Source organism: Panthera onca, chromosome B2 (genome assembly GCF_046562875.1).
Source record: "Panthera onca isolate mPanOnc1 chromosome B2, mPanOnc1 haplotype 2, whole genome shotgun sequence".
NCBI lineage: Eukaryota > Metazoa > Chordata > Mammalia > Carnivora > Felidae > Panthera > Panthera onca.
The window spans coordinates 129860655-129882581 of record NC_138343.1 but is presented as its reverse complement, the minus strand read 5'-3'; the positions used below and the strand labels follow the sequence as shown (position 1 = coordinate 129882581).

General features: G+C 38.0%; 1 protein-coding gene across 10 annotated transcripts in view; it reads right to left on the bottom strand.

The window, feature by feature from the left end:
- UTRN (utrophin) overlaps nucleotides 1-21927 on the bottom strand; it is a 569571-nt gene that overhangs the window by 17020 nt on the left and 530624 nt on the right. For 8 of the 10 annotated variants that reach the window (XM_078447413.2, XM_060614425.3, XM_078447414.2 and 5 more), the window contains 4 exons: nucleotides 13733-13869; nucleotides 7869-7907; nucleotides 7578-7643; nucleotides 6436-6501 (listed from right to left, as the gene is read on the bottom strand). In XM_078447413.2, the coding sequence (XP_078303539.1) occupies nucleotides 6436-6501; nucleotides 7578-7643; nucleotides 7869-7907; nucleotides 13733-13869 (308 nt within the window). The remainder of the gene's footprint in view (nucleotides 1-6435; nucleotides 6502-7577; nucleotides 7644-7868; nucleotides 7908-13732; nucleotides 13870-21927) is intronic. The other 2 variants (XM_078447417.2, XM_060614432.3) reach the window with 1 other exon arrangement.

Sequence of the window (21927 nt, the reverse complement as noted above, 5' to 3'; positions counted from 1 at the left end):
GATCCTTATCACCATCAGTGTTTGGAGGCACCTTATCTGGTTCAGGAGAGAGAATCCATAGTGAGAGAGCATATACAGAGAGGAAAAATACAAAGTATAAAGACATAGTGGAGATAAAATAAAGTCATAGCAAAGTAAGAGAGTAACTGAACATTTTGTAAATATTTCTCAGGCTAAAAAGAAAAAAAGAACAAAAAAACTAAAAAGTCTGAGTACCCCCAAAAATAATAACAAAAGAGAAACATGAAATTTCTCTATATTAAAGAGAAAGCATCACAAGCAATCAACCAAAAATCAAAACAAAATAGTAGATCTTGCAAGCAAAAGCAAAAGGTTTAGCCTCCTACTCTCTGTAATATTCCATGTCGAAAGACTATGGAACTATATCTAGAGTCCTGACCCAGCCATTGATATGACCAGCCAGATAGCACAAATGTGCAGCAAAGCACTTTGTCCATAGAACAGAAGAAAGAAAGCACAAGTAAGGAAAATGCAAAATAGAGAGAACAAAAGCAGATCTTAATCTCAGGGACTGCAATGACAGGTAAACCGATCTCACGTTGGTTAAAAAAAAAAATTTTTTTTAAGAGAGAAACAGAGAGACAGAGTATGAGCGGGTGAGGGGCAGAGAGAGGGGGAGACACAGAATCTGAAACAGGCTCCAGGCTCTGAGTGGTCAGCACAGAGTCCAATGCGAGCTTGAACTCATGAACTGTGAGATCATGACCTTGAGCCGAAGCAGGATGCTTAACCGACTGAGCCACCCAGACGCGCACACCCCCATCCCCGCTGCCCCCCCCAAAACAATTTTATGATTCCTATGAACAAGCACCTAAAAGGAAACGAAGGACTAAAACTAAAGTTAAAAACATATACAATACGAACAAGAAGCGCTAAAGGAAAACTTGGGTCTCGTAAGCTACCTGGTGGGCCTATGATATGACTGAATCCTAGCACGGAGGTCCTCTCTTGTCGGAAAATACCATCACACCATATATGCCCTTAGAACATTCATGCCAGTAAGCGTCAGACTCAGGGACTATATTTAGTGCTTAATATTAACACAAACTAAATTTTTGCTTTAAGGATTTGGGGACTATCCACAGTGAAACAAATATACACACAAACAAGTCACAATTAGATCTGAGATATAGTTTGTTGTAAACATTGGCCTAGCTTCATTTCTTCTGGGAAGTTGATAGGGTTTAACATATTATTGTAATTATCATCATCACCACTATCTTTACATTCTTTTATTAAGGTATCTGAAAAGGGTTTAAGGCAATTTCTTTAAAAAAAATAATTTATATATAACACATAATTTTAGCCTTAAGTGTTTTTCACAGATGATTAGGCCTAAAAGTTAAATATAAAAATAAATACATTCAAGCTCTTAATTATATATAGTAAAAACCAAGAGCATACCCTTTAAGTACAGGTAGTACGTGAGGTACCAGATTAGGGCCTTTAAATGTCAATAGTGCTAAAATAGAAAAGGTTGCAAAAATATAGATCTGCGCCACTGAAATACCCTCAAATGGACTCTGTTCATACCATATTTAAGTTGTGCATAGTAAATACTATCTGGATTACAAAATTAGTACATATCAGATGACAAAAGAAGTGTGATTCATTCAATGACCTTTTGAAAGAATGCAAGACATAAATAAATAAAAATAACAATAATTTCCCTCCTTTCAAGGGTTATTCCATTCCAGGCTTCAGAGGTGCAAACAGCAATGCCAGTGCGAACCACACCAGCCTCCCAAGTTAGATCTTTCCACATAAAACAGTGTCACTCAAGGGCAGGCAGCAGATGGGGGGAGACACACCCTGATGGCAATGGCCTTGGGATCTATCCTTCAGTACCTGCCACTGAGATGCCCTAGGACTATCTTAGGTCCTGTTTTCTGTTTGACTCATGGATGCTTAACTCCTCCTAAAAATTAATGTCCTCAAAATTAATGTCCTTTTATATTATCCAGAGCCAGATTTTCAGGAGGAAAGGGAGCACTGGGAATTGGGTGTATGTGGGGAAGAGCTGGGAGACTGATTAACATGTAGGCTGGGGAGGCAGAAGTCCAAGATGCATGGGAGTGCAACAACTCATTAACCAGCTTCACAGAAGATGAACGCAGTAGGGAGCCAGGGAATTGGTTCCACAGACCAATTTGAGGGACAGAAAAAGGCTCAAACCACAGGTTAGGATGGCTGCTTTTCAAGACACAAATGACAAAAGGACCTTGGGTAACTTACAATCCCAAGTTCAAATCTCGAAACGCACACCTCAAAGCACAGGGATCTCTTTTATCACCTATGGCTGAGACCATCCCAAAGCACCTTTAGGAGATGGGTCTTGGAGGGGCTGAATTACAAACTCTCCTGGTTAGGTCTGGACTGTGAAGCAGAAGCGTGCGTGCAGAATGGGCAGGAGCAGGACAAGGAATGTGATGACCCCCAGGGGGAATGAAGATGCCCTGACCTGCCCCCCACCCCCCACCGCAGTTCTCCCATCTGGGAAACCCTCCCCCACGGCACAGTGAGCTGGCCAGGGGTGGTCGGGAGTGCCTGTGCTGGGAGCCAGGCTGCCTGCACCTGAGCTCCATTACTGACTATGAAACCCTAGGCAAGCTCCTTAAACTCTTAGGGCCTCAGTTTATTCAGCCGTAAAATGGTGGTCACAGAAACACGAGTAGCATCTCAAAAGGTTCTGTGAGGATTAAATAAGTGAAGATGGCAAAGTGCTTAGTGCAGCGTCTGGCTCAAGGGAGAGATGGTGGTTGTTCTGTATCATCACTGTTGTTATTCAAAGGAAACCTAGTAATATTTTTATGACCTAGACTGGAATAACAGAAACCTCCCCTCAAAAGGGCCTGGAGGAAAGGTAGAGAATTCAAGAATGAGAAACATTCCAAAACGTATTGTAGAAATTTGCTAACTAATACCATCTTTTTTTTTTTTTTTTTTTTTTTTTTTTTGCTTAAGGCACTCTGAGTTAGCTTTTAGTTTTTCCCAACGATGAAAATTGCTAAGATTCTGATGCTGGCTGCCTCAGGACAGACCTAAGAATGAAACAGAAGAGCTGCCTTGAGGAGCCACCGAACCCTCATTTAGAAGCTGGCGACACTGTTAGGTGGTGCAGAAAACTGTCATCTATCATCTCAGGATTGTTTCATGACCCTGTCGATGCTGGACTTTAGGAATTTCCCAGGGAAAGGCCAGGGTTACGGTGTGCTACATACTTCCTGCCACTGCAGGAAGGTCCCGTAAGAAACAAATACACTGGGACCAAAGAAGGAACAGCATGACGGCATCCTGTTGAGAGCAGCAAACGTTTCTTCCTAATATCCCGTGATCCAAGATGCTACATGATTAGATAGGAAACACAGAAGGACAGTCAGAGAAGCAAATAGTGGGGCTTGGGTCCTAACCCTTCCGTCACAAATTCTGAGGAGTGCTCTCAGCCCAAAGAAGGTAGGCATCTTCATTGGAAAGCTCTATCCACTGGGAGAAAAGGTATTTATTGTAGCATGTGTAATACTTACTTTGTCAAGTCGATAGTACTGGTTACATGGAAATGTTTAAATAAGTAAATATTACACATTTAAGTGAGGATGGTGGGCCACCCCAAGTCACACCACTGGATTCCAGATCCAGCACAGGACTTCAATGACTCGGTGTCCTTGTTCGCAATCTTACTCAAATGGAGGAGTCACTGCCATGGTCGCAGGAAAAGAATCCCAGAATATTCAGTAATTCAAATGGTGAAAGGGCAAAGGGCTTCCCGGACTGATCAAAATAAGATTTACTAACATATTCACTAAGAAAATACTAATGCACCAGGAACTGGAAAAAGATTTCACTTTAGTGGCTGATAGATACGTTCTTATAGTGTTAACTGAATATTACATTTAAGGAAGAGTTTGTTTCCTTGCCTTTTCCAGTAACTAGAGACCACCTGCATTCCTCTACCTTTAAATTTTTTCTTTTCTTTTTTTAAGTTTTATTTTTGTTTTTGCAGAGAGAGAGAGACAGAGACAGAGACAGAGCATGAGTGGGGGAGGGGCAGAGAGAGAGGGAGACACAGAATCTAAAACAGGCTCCAGGCTCTGAGCTGTCAGCACAGAGCCCGATGCGGGGCTCAAACTCGTGGACAGTGAGATCACGACCTGAGCCAAAGTCAGACGCTCAACCGACTGAGCCACCCAGGTGCCCCCATTCCTCTACCTTTAAAGCCAGTGGCGTAGCATCTGGAAATCTCCCTGTATCTGACCTCTTTCTTTCATGGCGATATCATTCTCTAACTGACTCTCCCCACTTCTTATAAGGACTCATGGGATTATATGGGGTCCACCCAAATCTAGGATAATCTCCCCATCTCAAGATCCTTAACTTAATCACATGTGCAAGTTCCATCTTGCTATATAAAGTGACACCTTCTTAAATTTCAGGGATTAGGATGTAGACTTCTTTTGAGGGTCATTATTCTCTCTACCAAAAATGCCCTTCCCATGCTCTTCCTCTGTAGAAACACTTAATCATCTCTCCTCTAACCCATAAGACTCATGAAGATAGTATTTACATCTATAGACTTTTACAGTACTGGGTATATGGCAGTGGCAAGCTGATAAACATTTAACAAGCTTTCCAAAAAATTAATGAATAAAAAGGCACTGAATTGTAGCCTTTGCAATTTCTACGGTTTAAATACTCTCACCAAGGCCAATTTCAAACTAATGACTTTACTGAATGTAGAGTCTGGAAAAGACACGCAGTTGCACACCATCTGACAAATACAATTAATTACCCCAAGAACACAGAAATAGTACAATGAGGTAGACTAAGGCATGATGAGTTTTGAGTATTACCTTCATTTTTATTTGACTCTAATTTATTTAATTGTAAGTGTATACAAATTAATTTCTATAATGGCTCTGTTTAACAAACAGCCTACAAACTTCCTGAAAATGTATCCATCAGATCTCAAAACTGGCCCTAGCACATAACTTCATGGTGGGTATATAAGAAACATTTGTTGGACAGATGGATGAGTTAATATGTCTAATGATGGTATATTAAAATGTATTCAGCTTGTAGTCATCTGATTATTGTTTTCTTTTTCTCAGACATCAGTAATAAATTTAAAAAGAGTGTTTATTTTAATTTGAAGATAGGATGTACTAAATTTGAACATTACCTTTACTCTGTTCAGAGGGCATGACAAACACATTTTAAAGAATTTAAATTTGGTTTTAACTATTTTGGTCTTTATTACTATTTTTTTTATTTCATCTAATTCTTTGGCTATTATGAACCTTGTAGAAATTATGTTGATTTAGGGGATACTCCAGATATCTAACTGCTTTATATAAAATACATACTAGTAGTTAAATATGAAACAAGCATTATAAATATGCTATTATCTTGGTTTGGGAATTGTTTCATATTCATAGTACATGAATAATAATGCACAAATCACAACTGTCTTCTTGTAAAGTATTAACATGCTAATGTTTGAAATTTAAAATGGAAAAACCTCGTACATTTTTATTTATAAGCTTAATGATAGTAAAATACTTTTAAAAATATTGGTAGGAAGCTATTCTGTATTAGAGTGCTTAAAGTATTTCAATTTGGCTCTCTCCATGGCCTTTTTTAGTATAAGACATCTGAGTGTTATGTTCTGTAACTTTCCTGGCTACCTACAGCTTCCCACCAGATCCAAACAATGAACCTGCCTAAGTCAAGTAAATGTGACACTATTGAAATCTTTTAGGTATCATTCAAAATGAAAAAAAATGTTAATTCCGAGGAGGGGGAAGAAAAGGGAAAGGTCCTAAACAATATTACACACAATAATAGGATAATCAGAGATAAAATATTTGCCTAGAAAATTTTTCTGAAAGTATTTTTCTAAAGTCAACGAGGCTTTTCCTGCTTGCTAAGATAATAAAATATTGGCAAGAGAAACAATATTTTTCAATGAAGAGTGGGGACTATATGTCCAAACTTGTGTGGGGCATAGTTGTTAAATGGCAGAGATGATGGAGAAAATGCGAGTCAGCAAAAGAGGATTTTACAGAAGGGCATTATTCTACGGAAATGCATCCGTTAATTATCAACAAGAAGTATCTGACAAATGGAATGAATATCTATACCTGTATTTATACATAAAACAATCCGATCTTCCTGAGGCAGATTAGTTGATAAATACAGGATTTTTTCATTAACTTATATGAAACTAAATAAATAAACATATCCAACTTATGTTATCACGGCTTGAGAGCATAAAATCTATGTAGACATTTTTGTAACCACACTTATCAATTTTGATTGGGATCAAAATTCAGAGCCACAATCAGTGAAGATTACTTCCGACAGCCAGGACACAGAAACTAGCCTTCCCAGGCAGTGCTAATTTCGTGTTTTACTTACACACTTCCTGTGGTAGAGCTGCTATCAGTGAGGAAAGACCCATTAGTCCTTTCCATCTGGGCCAGGCTGAAGAATGAAAAGAAAGAGGTTAGACAGTGTGGCCACACGGGGCATGGTCAGTTGGAGGTCCATTCTCTGTTTTTCTCAAACTGTCATGATTCTGACAAAATAGGAAAAGGTCCAAATCTCGTAACAAGATTGGAAATTTAAAATAATACCTCATCTTGAGCTACCTTTCTACCACCACTGTCTTTAGACTTGTCGGCCTCCATCTTTCACCATGTTATATAGACTCCTAAGGGACCTAGGCTCCTAACTGATTTCCCAGACCCTCCAGTTTGGTCTTCATTCTCAGAAATCTGATTATGTTCCTCTCCTGCCGAAAGACTCTCCATGACCCCCCTTTAACTAAAGATATAGCCCCACTCCTTAGCAAGTGGGCCTTCTTTATCTGACTTGAGCTTCTATTGCTTTACTCCTCATTCCTTTATTTGCAGTTCTTTAAACAAGCCATGTTCTTTCCCAGCTCAATGCTTTTGAGTACATTTTTCCATTAATCTAAGCCTGCCTTTTCCCAGAAATTCTGTCTGGCTGAGACCCAGTTTGAATGTTACTATTTATATGATGCTTAAACTAACCTCTTTAGGCCTAGCTACTTGCTAGCACCAGAGATAGTTACTATACCCTTCGTTTATGAAAGTTTATGCATGCCATCAAGACCAGACGATACTTTATATTGTTTAAGGACTCTAAAATAAACCTCTATAATAAAGCATTAGCATAAATTTAATTACATATGGTAAGTCACATGTGCACCATCTCCTGAGAACACTTTCAATTCCTAGTCTCATTCATTAAACTGGGTTACACTATCTAAATCCTGTTTTGTATGGGGTTTGGATTCTCATGAGCTCAATAATCACATCCCATGGAGATTTACTCTTCACAGAATGTACAGCAGGTATTTGGTAAAGCGCAAACTGCAACATGGAAAGATGAGAGCCCAGATTCCAAATATAATGGAATCACGACTCTCGCAAAACATCCCTTAAATCAAGGCATGTTAATGCTACAGGATTCATACAGAAATAGATACGTTCTGGGCGGCAGCGCAGCAGAGGGCTCCCATCAAAGTCTCTTACCGTGTGGCATACTGTTCTATTCTGGAATGGGTGTCATCATGAAACAGCTGAGGAGACTGTGAGGGGCTATAAAAGAAAAAGCAAAGAAACAGTTTTATGTCCCAATATTGACAGATGTTGCTATTAGGAATGTTAGCTTGGTTAAACACTGAATTTGCCATGCAAACAAACCATGAGGATTGTTACCCAGGAGGTAGACTATTCTCTTAGTTCACGAGTTTCATAATCACCCCCCTGCTAATGACACCGATCAGAGTGCCGGCTCCTGCAGACGGAGCTGTGAATACTCACTCATAGTGCTCTGGCCACATGCTGATGAGTGTCACAGGACTGCAGAGGGGGAGAGGGAAACAGAAGTCACAGAACTAGCACTCGACAGCGATTTCAGACAAGAGCAGCGGGAGGCTGGGGGAGAAGGCATTCTCAACTGCCTTCTACTCTCACGTTTGGTCGCCCCGAGGTGCACCGGGGGGGAAATCAAAAGTAACGCAAAGTCCCTGTTTGTTCTGGAGAAGATGCTGTGTATTCAAGTGCCTGCGGGAGCTTTTCACAAATATTACAGGATATTTGTTACAGGACAGCAAACACATCTTGAAATGGTCTTATTGGAAAAAAAAGAAAGAAACAAAAATGCTCATGCAATAAGTTTAAACATAATGCTTCATAATATACCAAGGGATGATGCAATCAGATTTTTGTTCTTCCCGGAGAAGAAACTTGGTCAGAAAGATAAAGTTAAATTCCAAAGACTATATTATCCACTGATGGCAGCGTTGCAGTAAAATGAGATTGTTCTGATTCTCTGTCCAGTTTTAAATGTAAAAATCCGAATCCAAGTGTACACAGAGTATCACAACTCACAGAGACACTGAAAGAAGATGTTACCTAGATCCTCTCCCCTATACCCAGCTCCAAATTTTTACATTATCAATAAGGCTGAAAGCAACTGGATGGTGATACGCTTTCTTCACACAAAATTCTTTCCGAAGTTGAATCTCTGAAACTGATAATATCAGGAAATGTGTTCGGCTTGAGTCAGGCCTGACTCTGGAGTTTGATCATTCAGTACCACTCCTAACCCTGGGGGACCCTAGGGGAGCTACTGATGAATATGGGAATTTTAAAAGTCTAAAGGAAATGAGTTCTCTATTTAATTAAGTCTCCTGCAAGAGCTCATGTTGATTGAAACAAAGGAGGAAAGTTTAAATCATTCTAGATCTACTTGATTCTATTTCTATTATACATACAAACTTAAGAAAAAGTTAATGATCTCATTATCTCCTGCTGGAAGCTCAAGTTGATGTTTGAATAGCAAAGACTAAGAGATGAAGGGCATCTTACTGGGATGAAAAACTAAGACTATTTGGACCTCCTTTCAAAAACAGGCATTTATCCAGGCCGTGTCTGTCAGAATATCTGTAAATAGACTTAATCATCCACATGTAAGATAGTTAAAACAACAATGAAATAACAAAGTATTATTCAATAGATACGGATGTTAAGTGTTATGTGAATGATTTACTATAAACTTTCCAAAAAATAATAACTACTCGAGAGAGCATTTCTAAAACTCAAGTGTACTACAACATTTGCAATGAACTTTAAGCACGAGAGAAATATGTTGTTCTGATCTTAATTGAAGCTGGAAAAGCTCTGTGAAACCACATGACTAGTTCTTATGAAGTTAATGCAGTCAGCACAAAAATGATTCATTGAACTAAGATAAGAATGGCAGAGGTAGAAGGCTGAACCAAAGAAGTTCTCAAAAGAAAGTTTTTTATATATTGAGAACATTTCTAAGAAAAGAAATAAAGATTAACAAAGTCAAACTGAAGGCTTCATTGACTTCAAAGTATTTTGATTTGTAGAGAAAAAAAGGTTAAGTGATACATCTTCTCATTTAATTCTGGGAGACAAAAACAAGGCAATATCCTCACTGAGGCATAGTTATAGAGTCTATAATTTAAGAGGGTTCAAAATAAGACCGATCTATGTGTTAGTCCACAGTTAATAATGTAGCCTATCCCTGCTTTCCAGAGTGGTGGCTGAATAGGGTGTTTTGGTTAATCACACACTAATATGCAAAGAATCAGACTCTTTACTAAATATACTTAATATAACATGAAATACAATCCAGACTTTCCTTGAAAAACTTAACGATTCTTTTAATGCCTTAGGCTTCCCGTCTTTTGCCTTCTTTGATCCATTTGCTCCAGAGTAAGTGGGGTCCCAGTGTGCTCTCACATATAAACCCTCAATGGCTCCCTATGTCTTTCACGATAAAACCCAAATACCTTGGCATGATTTACAAGGCCCCTGATTAGGTAGGTCCTGCTTTTCTGTCCTCTCTTATTTCTTGCTACTCTTCCCAGCTTCCCACCGTACTTTCCAGAATGATCTTGTCTCTGGGCTTTTGAAGATACTTCCCTTGCCTAGAAACTCTCCCTTTCGTCATCCACACCAAACACTGCAGGTCTAGCTCTGTTAATCTTCCAGGTCTCAGGTTAGCTGTCACCTCCTCCAATCCAGTGCTCCACAACCATAGTTACACCTGACTATGAGTTGGTTCTTGCTACAGTAAGAACTCAAAAGAACCACGAAACTCATTTATTCCACTTTAACCAACATCAGGCAGAAGTGTCTATTTTACTTCTTTAATCTTTAAGGAAACCAACCTACCTTTTAGCCAAAAACAATCTCTCAAAATTCTCAAATTATTTTTGTCACTATTTTAGCTTGTTTCTTAGGTTTATGTTCAATGGCAAATTTTTCTACCTTTTTTTAAACCTTTTTTTAAAGTTTATATATTTTGACAGAGACAGAGAGAGCATAAGTGAGGGAGGGGCACAGAGAGAGGGAGACAGAGAATCCCAAGCAGGCTCCTAGGGTCAGTGCACAGAGCCCGAAGTGGGGCTTGAACTCACGAAACCATGAAATCATTACCTGAGCCGAAATTGAGAGTCGGACACTTAACCAACTGAGCCAACTAAGTGCCCCTCAATGGTAACTCTTTAATCAAGTTTTACTCATTTATGTTGATTTATTTTTTGAAAATTCTTGCACACATAGTTACAAAATTAACTGAATAAACCTAAGCATGAGTTTGTTTACCTCCTTTTAGTATTAACTCATTTTTCCCATAAATACCCTCCATGCACACATATCTCATTACTGGATAGGGGATAAGACACTACATTTTGCAGGGATGAAAAAGAAAGAAGCAAGAGAAAATTCCAATCAGCTTCATAAATAACTTTAACACATTTACCACTTGGCTGGTTTTTCTCCAATGTTCTCCCACAAATAGGAGAATAAATGAAATCAAACTTTACTACCCACTCACATAAATTGTTACACCAGAAGATTAAGTGGCCCTGTACTAGAAAGGGCTCAGCAGAAAAATGAACTATACCAACTCCAAAAACACGTTCTATGATTTAAAAAAGAAAACCTGCCCACTCTATCCAGTATCTCATAAATCTTTTTCAAAAAGAATCTTGTGACATCTGATTTAATCTTATACTCTTTCCTTTCTTTCTCTTGTTTTCCTCTCTCTGAAAATGCTGGTAAATTCATGATAGATGAAATGAAGCATTTTCAGAATTACAGCCAAAAATCACAGCACAAAATTATTTGGCATGTTTTTCTGTTCTTTTTTACTTTAACTGAGTCACTCAGAATAGAATGATTGCTGTCAATGATTATTTTGACATTAAAAGAAAAGTTATCAAAAATGCTTAAAAGGAATTTAAAAAAAAAGATGAATCGACCTGCATGATTCATATGAAGGATGTAGATATTGGGACACAAAATACCAATGGTTTATCATAAGAGCGAAAGGCACATCACTGGTTCAAACTTATCAAATTATCCTGTAAAAAGAAAAAAAAAAGCTATGTGATAATTCTATGCTTCAGGCAGTTACTGCAAAGGTTAATTAGATCTGATACCAAGGGAAGTAAAATTGTGCCTTTATCATGGGGTGTTCAGCACAGTTAAACTGTGTATTAGATAGTAAAACAAATAAGAATGTAATAACATAAAACCTTTCGAAGAAAAGGACAAATACGTACCCCCAAAACAAGAGAGAACCAAAAATCTACTTCTCCTTATGGATTTTAAGCAGATGAATAGCTCTCTTTAAACTGAGATTGCTTCAGCAAAATTTGTTCTAAAATGTACTGTGAAAAAAATAACTGGGCGGCATAATATTTTAATTGTACACAGTTTGATATCAAAGTTATCAAAAAATTTGAAATATCTTGTATGCTTTAAATGCGTATGTGGTATTTTTGGACCTATCAACATATACAGTTGTGCGCTCATAACAGTACCTACGGAGCGATGAAATACCTACTGTGCTTTGGCTGTGGTCTTTCTTTTGCTTCTTAGAAGTTCCACAATTAACAACAACAACAAAAAAACCCACAACATACATTTATACAAAAATGCAGCAAAGCCAGTGTTCTACAAAGCTTTATACGGAAAAAAATCCAGGCCAAATAGCCTGTCCTCTACTTTGAAATCTTTGAGACATGGATTGTCCTAATACTAGACTATTACTGCTCTCTGCTTATCTCTCAGATACACAATAAAATGAACAGTGGGTTTTAAAGGTTAAAGAAAGAAAGACTGATTGCACAAAAATTGCACTCAACACACTTTTTAATACTTCTTATTATATATTTTTTTCTACTGTATAATGTAGAAAACTTCACACTTCTGAGTTTCTTTTCTATAGGCATTTTGAGAGGGCGTCTTTCTGTAACTAGAACATCACTATTTTTATGACTAGGCACTTTACTAATGACTAGCAATAAAAGTTCATTTTTCCCAAGATTGGAGTGTAAGAAAATTGCCACGGAAGTCATGTTTATGCTGATATTTTAAAAAGTGATTCAGGGGCACCTGGGTGGCTCAATCAATTATACGTCAGACCCTTGATTTCAGTTCAGGCATGATCTCGCAGTCGTGAGATTGAGCCCCAGGTCAGACTCTGCACTGGGCATGGAGCCTGCTTGGGATTTTCTCTCTCTCTCTCTCTCTGTCTCTCTCTCTGTCTCTCTCTTTCTTGCTCTCTCTCTCTCCCCCCGATCTGCCCCTCCCCTCCACACATGCTCTCTTTCTTAAAATAAAATAAAACAAAATAAAATACGATTCAAAAATTTAAAATCAGACCTGTTTTGATCTTGATATATAATTGTTTAGTAATTTAAAATTACTTCTTGCATTTCTTCTGGCTTGTTTTAAAAATTATTTTTCTTTTCATTTCAGGCTATAAATTGCTACTCTTCCTTATAATGCCATAGTAATTTTGCTACCTTGAGACTTTGTTTCATTCATGCTTATAAAATTGAATTACATACTTCAAAGAAATTTTGTCTATGTACCATATACAGCTATCTTGTTTTACTGTCTTCATGCTCAAGAGAAAATAAATTAGAAATGTAAGATTTTGATGTGATTTTAGCACAGGTATATCAAAAGCAAGAGACTCAATATTATTAATATATTTACATTAAAAACATGTAAAACAGGGACACCTGGGTGCCTCAGTTGGTTGAGCGTCCAACTTTGGCTCAGGTTGTGATCTCATGGTTCATGAGTTGGAGCCCCATGCTGGGCTCTGTGCTAACAGCTTTGGATTCTGTGTTGCCCTCTCTCTCTGCCCCTCCCCTGCTCACACTCCATTTCTCTCTCTCTCAAAAATAAAACATTAAAAAAAATTTTTAACATGTAAAATAAGTGTAACACATACTTCATAAAATAGCAAAAATATCCCCAAAGGAGGAAAAATGGGAAATGAGTAAGGTAATGAAACAGCATATACCACAATCGGCTCTAAGTATTTTTAAGAGGAAAAGACATGACCAAGGCATAGATTGAACACACAGTAATATGTGTTTTTAAAGTGGAGGAACACATGCAAAATTAAACCTAAAATTTTAGCCATGGTATTATCAAAAGCCAACAGTAAAAATTCATGTTGTGAAGACCGATTCTGAGTTTAATTTTACCTCTTTTAAAATGAAACGCTTTACCAAAACAAAAATTCTTTCTGGTATCAGATAATTTCTCTGGGTGTCACTAACATAATAAAAGACAATATCAGATAAAAGAGTACATAGAAGTTTTAATGTTAAAGTTGAACTTACGTCTCTAAGTTGTCACCCTCAAGCACTGTCTGGACAGGCAGGTAGCCAAGCCGAGGATGTTTGGCAAAGTATTTCTTTGATCTGAACTTATTCTTCAGCACCTTTGTGAAGTCTCGTACATCTTCCCCAGATGTTGTCTAGGAGGATGAAAAAATTATACTTCTCTCATTAAAATGGAAGGAGATATCTAGCTCCAATAAAATTAGAGCAGATATAAATTCATGCAATGAAATAACAAACAGTTTCAGTGGCTTTATGTATTTTTGGAATAACAAGTCATGTCATGAAATAACATGGCAATCAGGACTCATCATTAAACACATCCAGCAATCAGTTTATAATTTTTTATTTTCTGTTGAAAATAAACCATCCTTAGCTCACTTCCCCAATATTTAAAAACTTAGGCCATGAAGTAAAATTAGTTTTGGCAATGTTATTGGTTGATTCCTGTTACTGAAAGAGTTGCAATTTGATATTAAATGTTTAGTGATGATGAAGCATTCTGGATGTAACATGGTTTCCACTAAGGTGAATAAACAAGTCTAATGACTTCACATGAGCCAGCATATAGTGAAGTATGGAACATGAGAAAGCAATAACATAAGAGAGAAAGAGCAGGCCGCGATATTGTAAGGAATACTACCCATCTGTCATTCCCAAAAATGATATGGACTAAACTCTTATATTTATTTTTTAATATATATTTATTTTCTTATTTTATTTGGGGGGGGGGGTGGGTATTGCTGAGTATGGAGGCCAATGTGGGGCTTGAACTTTCGACCCTGCAATCAAGACTTGAGCTGAGATCAAGAGTTGGATGCTTAATTGGCTGAGCCACCCAGGTTCCCAAACATGGACTAAATTTTTAATGCAGTATAAAATGTTACTGTTTCCTTAGCCATGTCAAGGTGATTAGTTAATAATCACTTAGGGTGACATGGACTGAAATCTATCCCAACCCCATTCCCTCTTCCCATCTTATAAACTGTTCCCTAAGCCTCAGTTATCACCAATTCTAGTTTTTATTTGCAATATGTTATACAGATGCCAACTTTAGTCCTTCTGAAGATGTATTTAATAAATTTACATTACCTGCAGAGGACTCAATTAAAACCTTAGTCGTTGGACTCCTAGTTGGCTTTTTAATTTTTTTTAATGTTTATTTATTTTTGAGACAGAGAGAGACACAGCATGAGCAGGGAAGGGGCAGAGAGAGAGGGAGACACAGAACGTGAAGCAGGCTCCAGGCTCTGAGCTGTCAGCACAGAGCCCGACGCGGGGCTCGAACTCACGAACTGTGAGATCATGACCTGAGCTGAAGTCGGGCGCTTAACTGACTGAGCCACCCAGGCGCCCCTGCTAGTTGGCTTTTAATCCAAACCTGGATAGACCTCACTCCAATCACTTCACAAAACAAAACCAGAGGACTTTTCTAGAATAATGGTTTATTATTCTAATACTATGCTAAATACACTGCTTACTTATTGCCTGCCCCCCTCTCCTTGCACCCTCCCCAGTCCGTCATCTTTTCCTTCATGGCAAGCATCCCTGGGACTCATACCAACTTGTTTTGCAAACAGAAGCTTAAAAAAAATATAATTATTTTTTAAAACAACTAAATTCTGAGTCAGCCCTTATGTAGTTTGTGGCTTTCCATCTGCTCTTATTCTACCTAAATGTGTCTGTTTCTAGTACACAGTTAAGGGAACTTTTGATTCTCTAGGCTTGCAGAGCAGAGAAGAAACAAGTAAGCAACTTATTTATAATTAAAGTTCATCAATTTTCATCTCATTAAAAAAAAGTATAGCAAGGACCACCCACATTGTCCCAAGGCCTTGCCATCAGACCCACAATGTTCAATCTTTTCCTGAATAACACAGAATACACCATATAATATAATATCTGTAGTTATTTAGGTACTGATCCTTCCAAATATAAAGAAGTATAGAAAATAAGCTATTAATGAAAATGAACCTAAGGCAAAATGTTGTTAAGAGAGATGATGGTTTGGGGCACTAAGATCTAACCAGATAGAACAGGAGAAATAAGAAAGACATTTGGGAATAAAGAAGGGCATTTTTAGAGACGGAATGTCTCTGGTTGAGAATAAAGCCAAAAGGACATATCATCTGCTATAAAGGACATTTGGACCTCTAGCAATGGGTATCACAGCTGCAGATCATTGTATTTGTAGATATTTTCCCTGAATGTTTTGGTAAAGCGAAGAAGGGAAGAAGCTTTCTATGACAGAAGAACAAAAAGGTGGCCCCTATGCAAGGATAAGCATTTATGATGCAATTTATTTCCAGGTCTGCTCTTAACACATTGTTAATATATAAGGAAATACCGGCCTCCAGCTATTTACTTGGTCCACCTTCATCTGGCAGTAAAAAGGATTCACCACTAGAGCCAGTGGTTTTCAAGCCATACCCCGGGTTTTAATTCAGGCAGCCCTGAGTGGGGTGAGTGGGAGAAAAGGAGAGGTGGGCAGGCCCCGGGCCACTTACCCGTCTGCCTCCACTGGGCAGTGTAGAGTACAGTGCTTTTTATATATTCACAGGGTTGTGTGACCATCATCTCAAAAAAGAAACTCTGTACCCATTCGCTATCACTACCCCCCCCCAACTCTTGCCCCCTCCCCTCCCCTCAGCTCCTGGCAAGCACTAATCCACTTCTGTTTCTATGGGTTTGCCTATTCTGGATGCTTCTTATAAATGGAATTGTACGGTACGTGGTCTTTTGTGACTGGCTTCTTCCACTTAGCAGAATGTTCTTCTAACTATCTAAATTTAGGTTTTTCCATGAACTTTTTGCTTGGGGAAAAAATGACACATCATTCAAAAGTACAAGTCTGACTCCACATCAAACATTCTTGAGCTAAATACATTCAAAACACGGAAGAACAAAGCAAAACCAACCGGCCAACCACCACCAACAAAAACCATCTCCCACAAAACAAAACGAAATGAAAAACAAGTAAAAAGCAACTACCTGCCTCCCCAGAAAGTATAGCAGGGGCTGACGTTAAATTCGAGTTTCTGATCATGTTCAAATTTAACATTTGATAAAAACAAGTGCATTCTCATACAGAAAGAGCACACTTTTATTTCCTGATCGATTTTCATATTGAAGAAAAAAACCAATAGTTTTTCTTCTACCAATAGTTATAAAGGCACTAAATTCACTAATGCCATAAATTTTATGTAATATTAAAAGAAAAAGTGGAAGATAATTCATCCCACAAGAATGAGGTGTTATTTTCAGGTTAGCAGAATGCATTTCTTTAGTTGAAAGAGAGTCAAGAAAATGAATTGTACCTATTTTCTCACCAAAAAAAGTTAAGAGATATTTTTACGTATCTGGTCTAATTTGCTACCTAATGACAGTACCTAATATCTTCTATTTCGAAGTGCAAGAGCAATGGTTTGGTAAAACGCAAAAAAAAGAGGACCACCCACCTAGCATAATAAATACCATCAAACTCAACTCTATCTTCACGCTAGGTATAATAGTTTGTGCTTTTTCTTTTTTTTTTTCTTTTTTTTATTTAAAAAAAATTTTTTTTAATGTTTATTTATTTTTGAGACAGAGAGAGACAGAGCATGAACGGGGGAGGGTCAGAGAGAGGGAGACACAGAATCGGAAACAAGCTCCAGGCTCTGAGCTGTCAGCACAGGGCCAGATGCAGGGCTCGAACTCACGGACCGTGAGATCATGGCCTGAGCCGAAGTCGGCCCCTTAACCGACTGAGCCACCCAGGCGCCCCTGTGCTTTTTCTTTTTTAAGCAAATTACTATTGATACTATGATCTGAGGATGGACTTGAAAGTCACTCATTATTACACAAATTGTCCCACATTGGTAAAGTTATCCATGCATTTCTTGAAAGACTAGGTTTTTATCTATTGCTGTTAAGAAAAGAAAGAAGGAGAACAAAAGATTTGGTAGATCTCGTTGTATGAGACAAGGCATAGAATTGGCATAGAATCCTGCCCCTTATAAATAGATTCCCTTCAGTCTCATTTTCCTATCAAGGGCAGTGAAATTAGCATCACTTTTTTGACCCCTTCAGACACAGACACTAAAGCTTTCCAGGATTCAGACCTAGAAATCAGTAAGGAGAAAGCTGCTCTCACAAACCTGGGTCTTTTCACCATACCAGCACTATGTCACTTCTCCTAGAAAAATGCAACAATCCTAACTTTTGTAAGAGAGAGAACCCATAGCCATTGACTAAAATACCTATTATTACATTAAGACACCCTGTAGGTTGATTTTTACAAAACATATTGAAATGTCATTTGATAACCTTTAAATTGCATGTCTGAGACACACTGAGTGTACATAAATTAGGGAAAAAACGCACATGAAAGAGAAAAAAGGAAAACCTTAAAACTGTCTGCTCTTTGACCACCCAGGGATAACCATGCTTAAAATGTTTGTGACTGGACCAACTTATTTTGTTTTAATTCTTTTTATTGTATTTATTGTAAAAATAAAACACAGATCTATAAAACTATCTACAACAAATGTATGGCTTAATGAATTATTATTATTTTAAATTTTATTTAAATCCAAGTTAGTTAACATATAGTGTAATTAATAATGGCTTTAGGAGTAGAATTGAGTGATTCATCACTTACATACAACATCCAGTGCTCATCCCAACAAGCGCCCTTCTAAATGCCCATCACCCATTTAGCCCATACCCCCCCCACTCAACACCCTTCCAGAAACCCTCAGTTTGTTCTCTGTATTTAAGAGTCTCTTATGTTTGCCTCCCTGTTTTCATCTTATTTTTCCTTCCCTTCCCCTATGTTCATCTGTTGTGTTTCTCAAATTCCACATGAGTGAAATCATTTATTTGTCTTTCTCTGACTTCTTTCCTTTGGTATATTACGCTCTAGTTCCACCCACGTTGTTGCAAATGGCAAGATTTCATTCTTTTTGATTGCCAAGTAATATTCCATTATATATATATATATGTATATACATATATATACCTACACATATGTATATATATGTATATGTGTACACACACACACACACACACACACACACATCTTCTTTATCCATTCGTCAATGGACATTTGGACTCTTTCCATAATTTGGCTATTGTTGATAGTGCTGCTATAAACATTGGGGTGCATGTGACCCTTTGAATCAGCATTTTTGCATCCTCTGGATAAATACCTAGTACTGCAGTTGCTGGGTCATAGGATAGCTCTATTTTTAATTTTTTGAGGAACCTGCATACTGTTTTTTAGAGTGGTTGCAACAGCTTGCATTCCCACCAGTAGTGTAAAAGGGTTCCCCTTTCTTCACATCCTCACCAACATCTGTTGTTGCCTGAGTTGTTAATGTCAGCCATTCTGACAGGTGTGAGGTGGTATTTTATTGTGGCTTTGATTTGTATTTTCCTGATGACGAGTGACCTTGAGCATCCATTCATGTGTCTGTTAGCCATCTGGATGTCTTCTTTGGAAAAGTGTCTGTTCATGTCTTTTGCCCGTTTCTTCACTGGATTATATGTTTTCAGGTGTTGAATTTGATAAGTTCTTTATAGATTTTGGATACTAACCCTTTACCCAATATGTCATTTGCAAATATCTTCTCCCATTCTGTTGGTTGCCTTTTAGTTTTGTTGACTATTTCCTTTGCTGTGCAGAAGCTTTTTATTTGATGAGGTCCCAATAGTTCATTTTTGCTTTTGTTTCCCTTGCCTAGGGATGCACGTCTACTAAGAAGTTGCTGTGGCCATGGTCAAAGAGGTTGCTGCCTGTTTTCTCCTGTAGGGTTTTGATGGTTTCCTGTCTTACATGTAGGTCTTTCATCCATTTTGAGTTTATTTTTGTGTATGGTGTAAGAAAGTGGCCCAGGTTCATTCTTCTGCATGTCGCTGTCCAGTTTTCCCCACCACCTTTTGCTGAAGAGACTATGTAAATGGGCTTAGTGAATTATTATAAGGCAAATATCATCTAGTCAGGAAATTAAACTTTTCCAGACATTCCAGAAGCCCCTTCCATGTTCCTCATCCCAGTCATAGCCCTCCCTTCTCTCCATAATAACCATTACCCTCATTTTTATAAGCAATAACTACCTTGTGTTTAAAAAATACTTTTTCACCCCAGTGTCTACCCCTAGACACTGTAGTTTAGTCTCACTAGTTTAAAAAAAAATCTGATATATTTTAAGTCACTTTTAATGTACAGACTTCTCCTCCATACTTGACATTTCCTTACAATTTATCTGTTAGAAAACACAGGCAATTTGACCTCACTCAACTTTGCCGATTGTGTATTTTTGGTGCAGTAGTTGAGCATGTTCCTCAATCCTTTGGGTATCCTGCAAACTAGCGGCTGGCTCCAGAGGAGGCATCAGCCTCAAGTGTGATCTGGCAAGACTATCTACCACTAGTGTTTGGCAGGCACGTGAGGTCTGGTTATCACTCTTCAGTGATCCTAGCAGCCTTCATGCGAAATATCTATATCCATCCGATGGGGACTTAAAAATGGTAATAATCTGATTCTATCATTCATTTTCATTTGTTAGTTTAAATCATTATATAAAAACATGTTCCTTCATCTACTATCTGGTCACTCAGTAATATAGTTCATTCAGGAAAGGCAGGATTACATGTGTGATTTTTCTCTTTCATTGACCTATTTCCCCAGTAATGCACTGGTTTCCTATCATCCTCTGAAGATGACCACTGTTTAAAATTATTTTCACTTATCATTATGAATTCATAGATTTTTAACATATTTGGTGTATTTGGCTTATTGTAATTATTATCAGTATTGAAGCTCAAATTGTCCTATCTTTGGCCAGTAGGAACCTGTTCTAGTTAGCCCCACATAGTTTAAGCTCTACAGGTAACAATATATTTAATGGTCTCTACCAGTTCTTAGGATGCTGTTTCTCTATTATTTTGGTTGTCTGAAGACTGGTCTCTAATAAATCTTCAAGAAGTGCTCTTAGGTACAATATTACCCAAGTTCCTATATTTTGGTGAGAATTTTCCTGTATCTTTACTAGATAATAGAAGGTTGGCTTTCTCAATATCAAATCCTTGACTCACATTCTTTTTTTCCCTGAGTTTCTTAAATATGTCCCTCCATTATCTTTTGGTATGAAGCTTTGCTGTTGATTATTTAATTTTCTTTCCTTTTTAAGTCATATTGTTCCTTTTGTTTAAATGGCTGGAAGATTTTTTTTCTTTTACTTTATATGAGATTTAAACTTTTTTTTAAAAATTTTTTTCAATATATGAAATTTATTGTCAAATTGGTTTCCATACAACACCCAGTGCTCATCCCAAAAGGTGCCCTCCTCAATACCCATCACCCACCCTCCCCTCCCTCCCACCCCCCCATCAACCCTCAGTTTGTTCTCAGTTTTTAAGAGTCTCTTATGCTTTGGCTCTCTCCCACTCTAACCTCTTTTTTTTTTTTTTTTCCTTCCCCTCCTCCATGGGTTTCTGTTAAGTTTCTCAGGATCCACATAAGAGTGAAAACATATGAGATTTAATCTTTTTAAATATAATGTATTGTCAAATTTTTTTAATGTTTGTCCATTTGTTTATTTATTCATTTTTGAGAGAGAGATAGAGAGAGCACAAGCAGGGAAAGGGCAGAGAGAGAGGGAGACAGAGAATCCTAAGCTTGAACATGGGGCTCGAACTCACAAACTGTGAGATCATGACTTGAGCCAAAATCGAGAGTCAGACACTTAACCACTGAACCACCCAGGCACCCCTGAGATTTAAACTTGATACTTTGTAGTGCTCAATTTTGTCATTGTTGTGAAATTAACTTTCCTAATTCTGGAAAGCTTCTCTACCTTCACAGAGCTCCCTCTTCTTTTGCTTTTGTGGAGTATTCAAAAATAGGGTACTTGAGTTTGATTTCAGGGTCCTCTTCCCTTGCCCTACTTTAGATTACCCATTTTTCTTTCTTTCGTCTCTGTTGCTCAGACCTGCTGTGTCAGTTTCATTCCTAGCAGTGTGTCCAGTGTGAGGCTATTGCTGGAAGGAAGCCCTGGTGGGTCAGGTCTGAGGACTCCAGAAACCCACCACCCCAGAGCCTTCAGACCCTCCCCTCTGGGCTCCTCCCAGTTTCACAGTTCTCCCAAACCAGGCTTTTGAGCTTTCCACTAAAGACCTGTTGTCTATTTTGTGGTTCTCCTGTTCTCAGG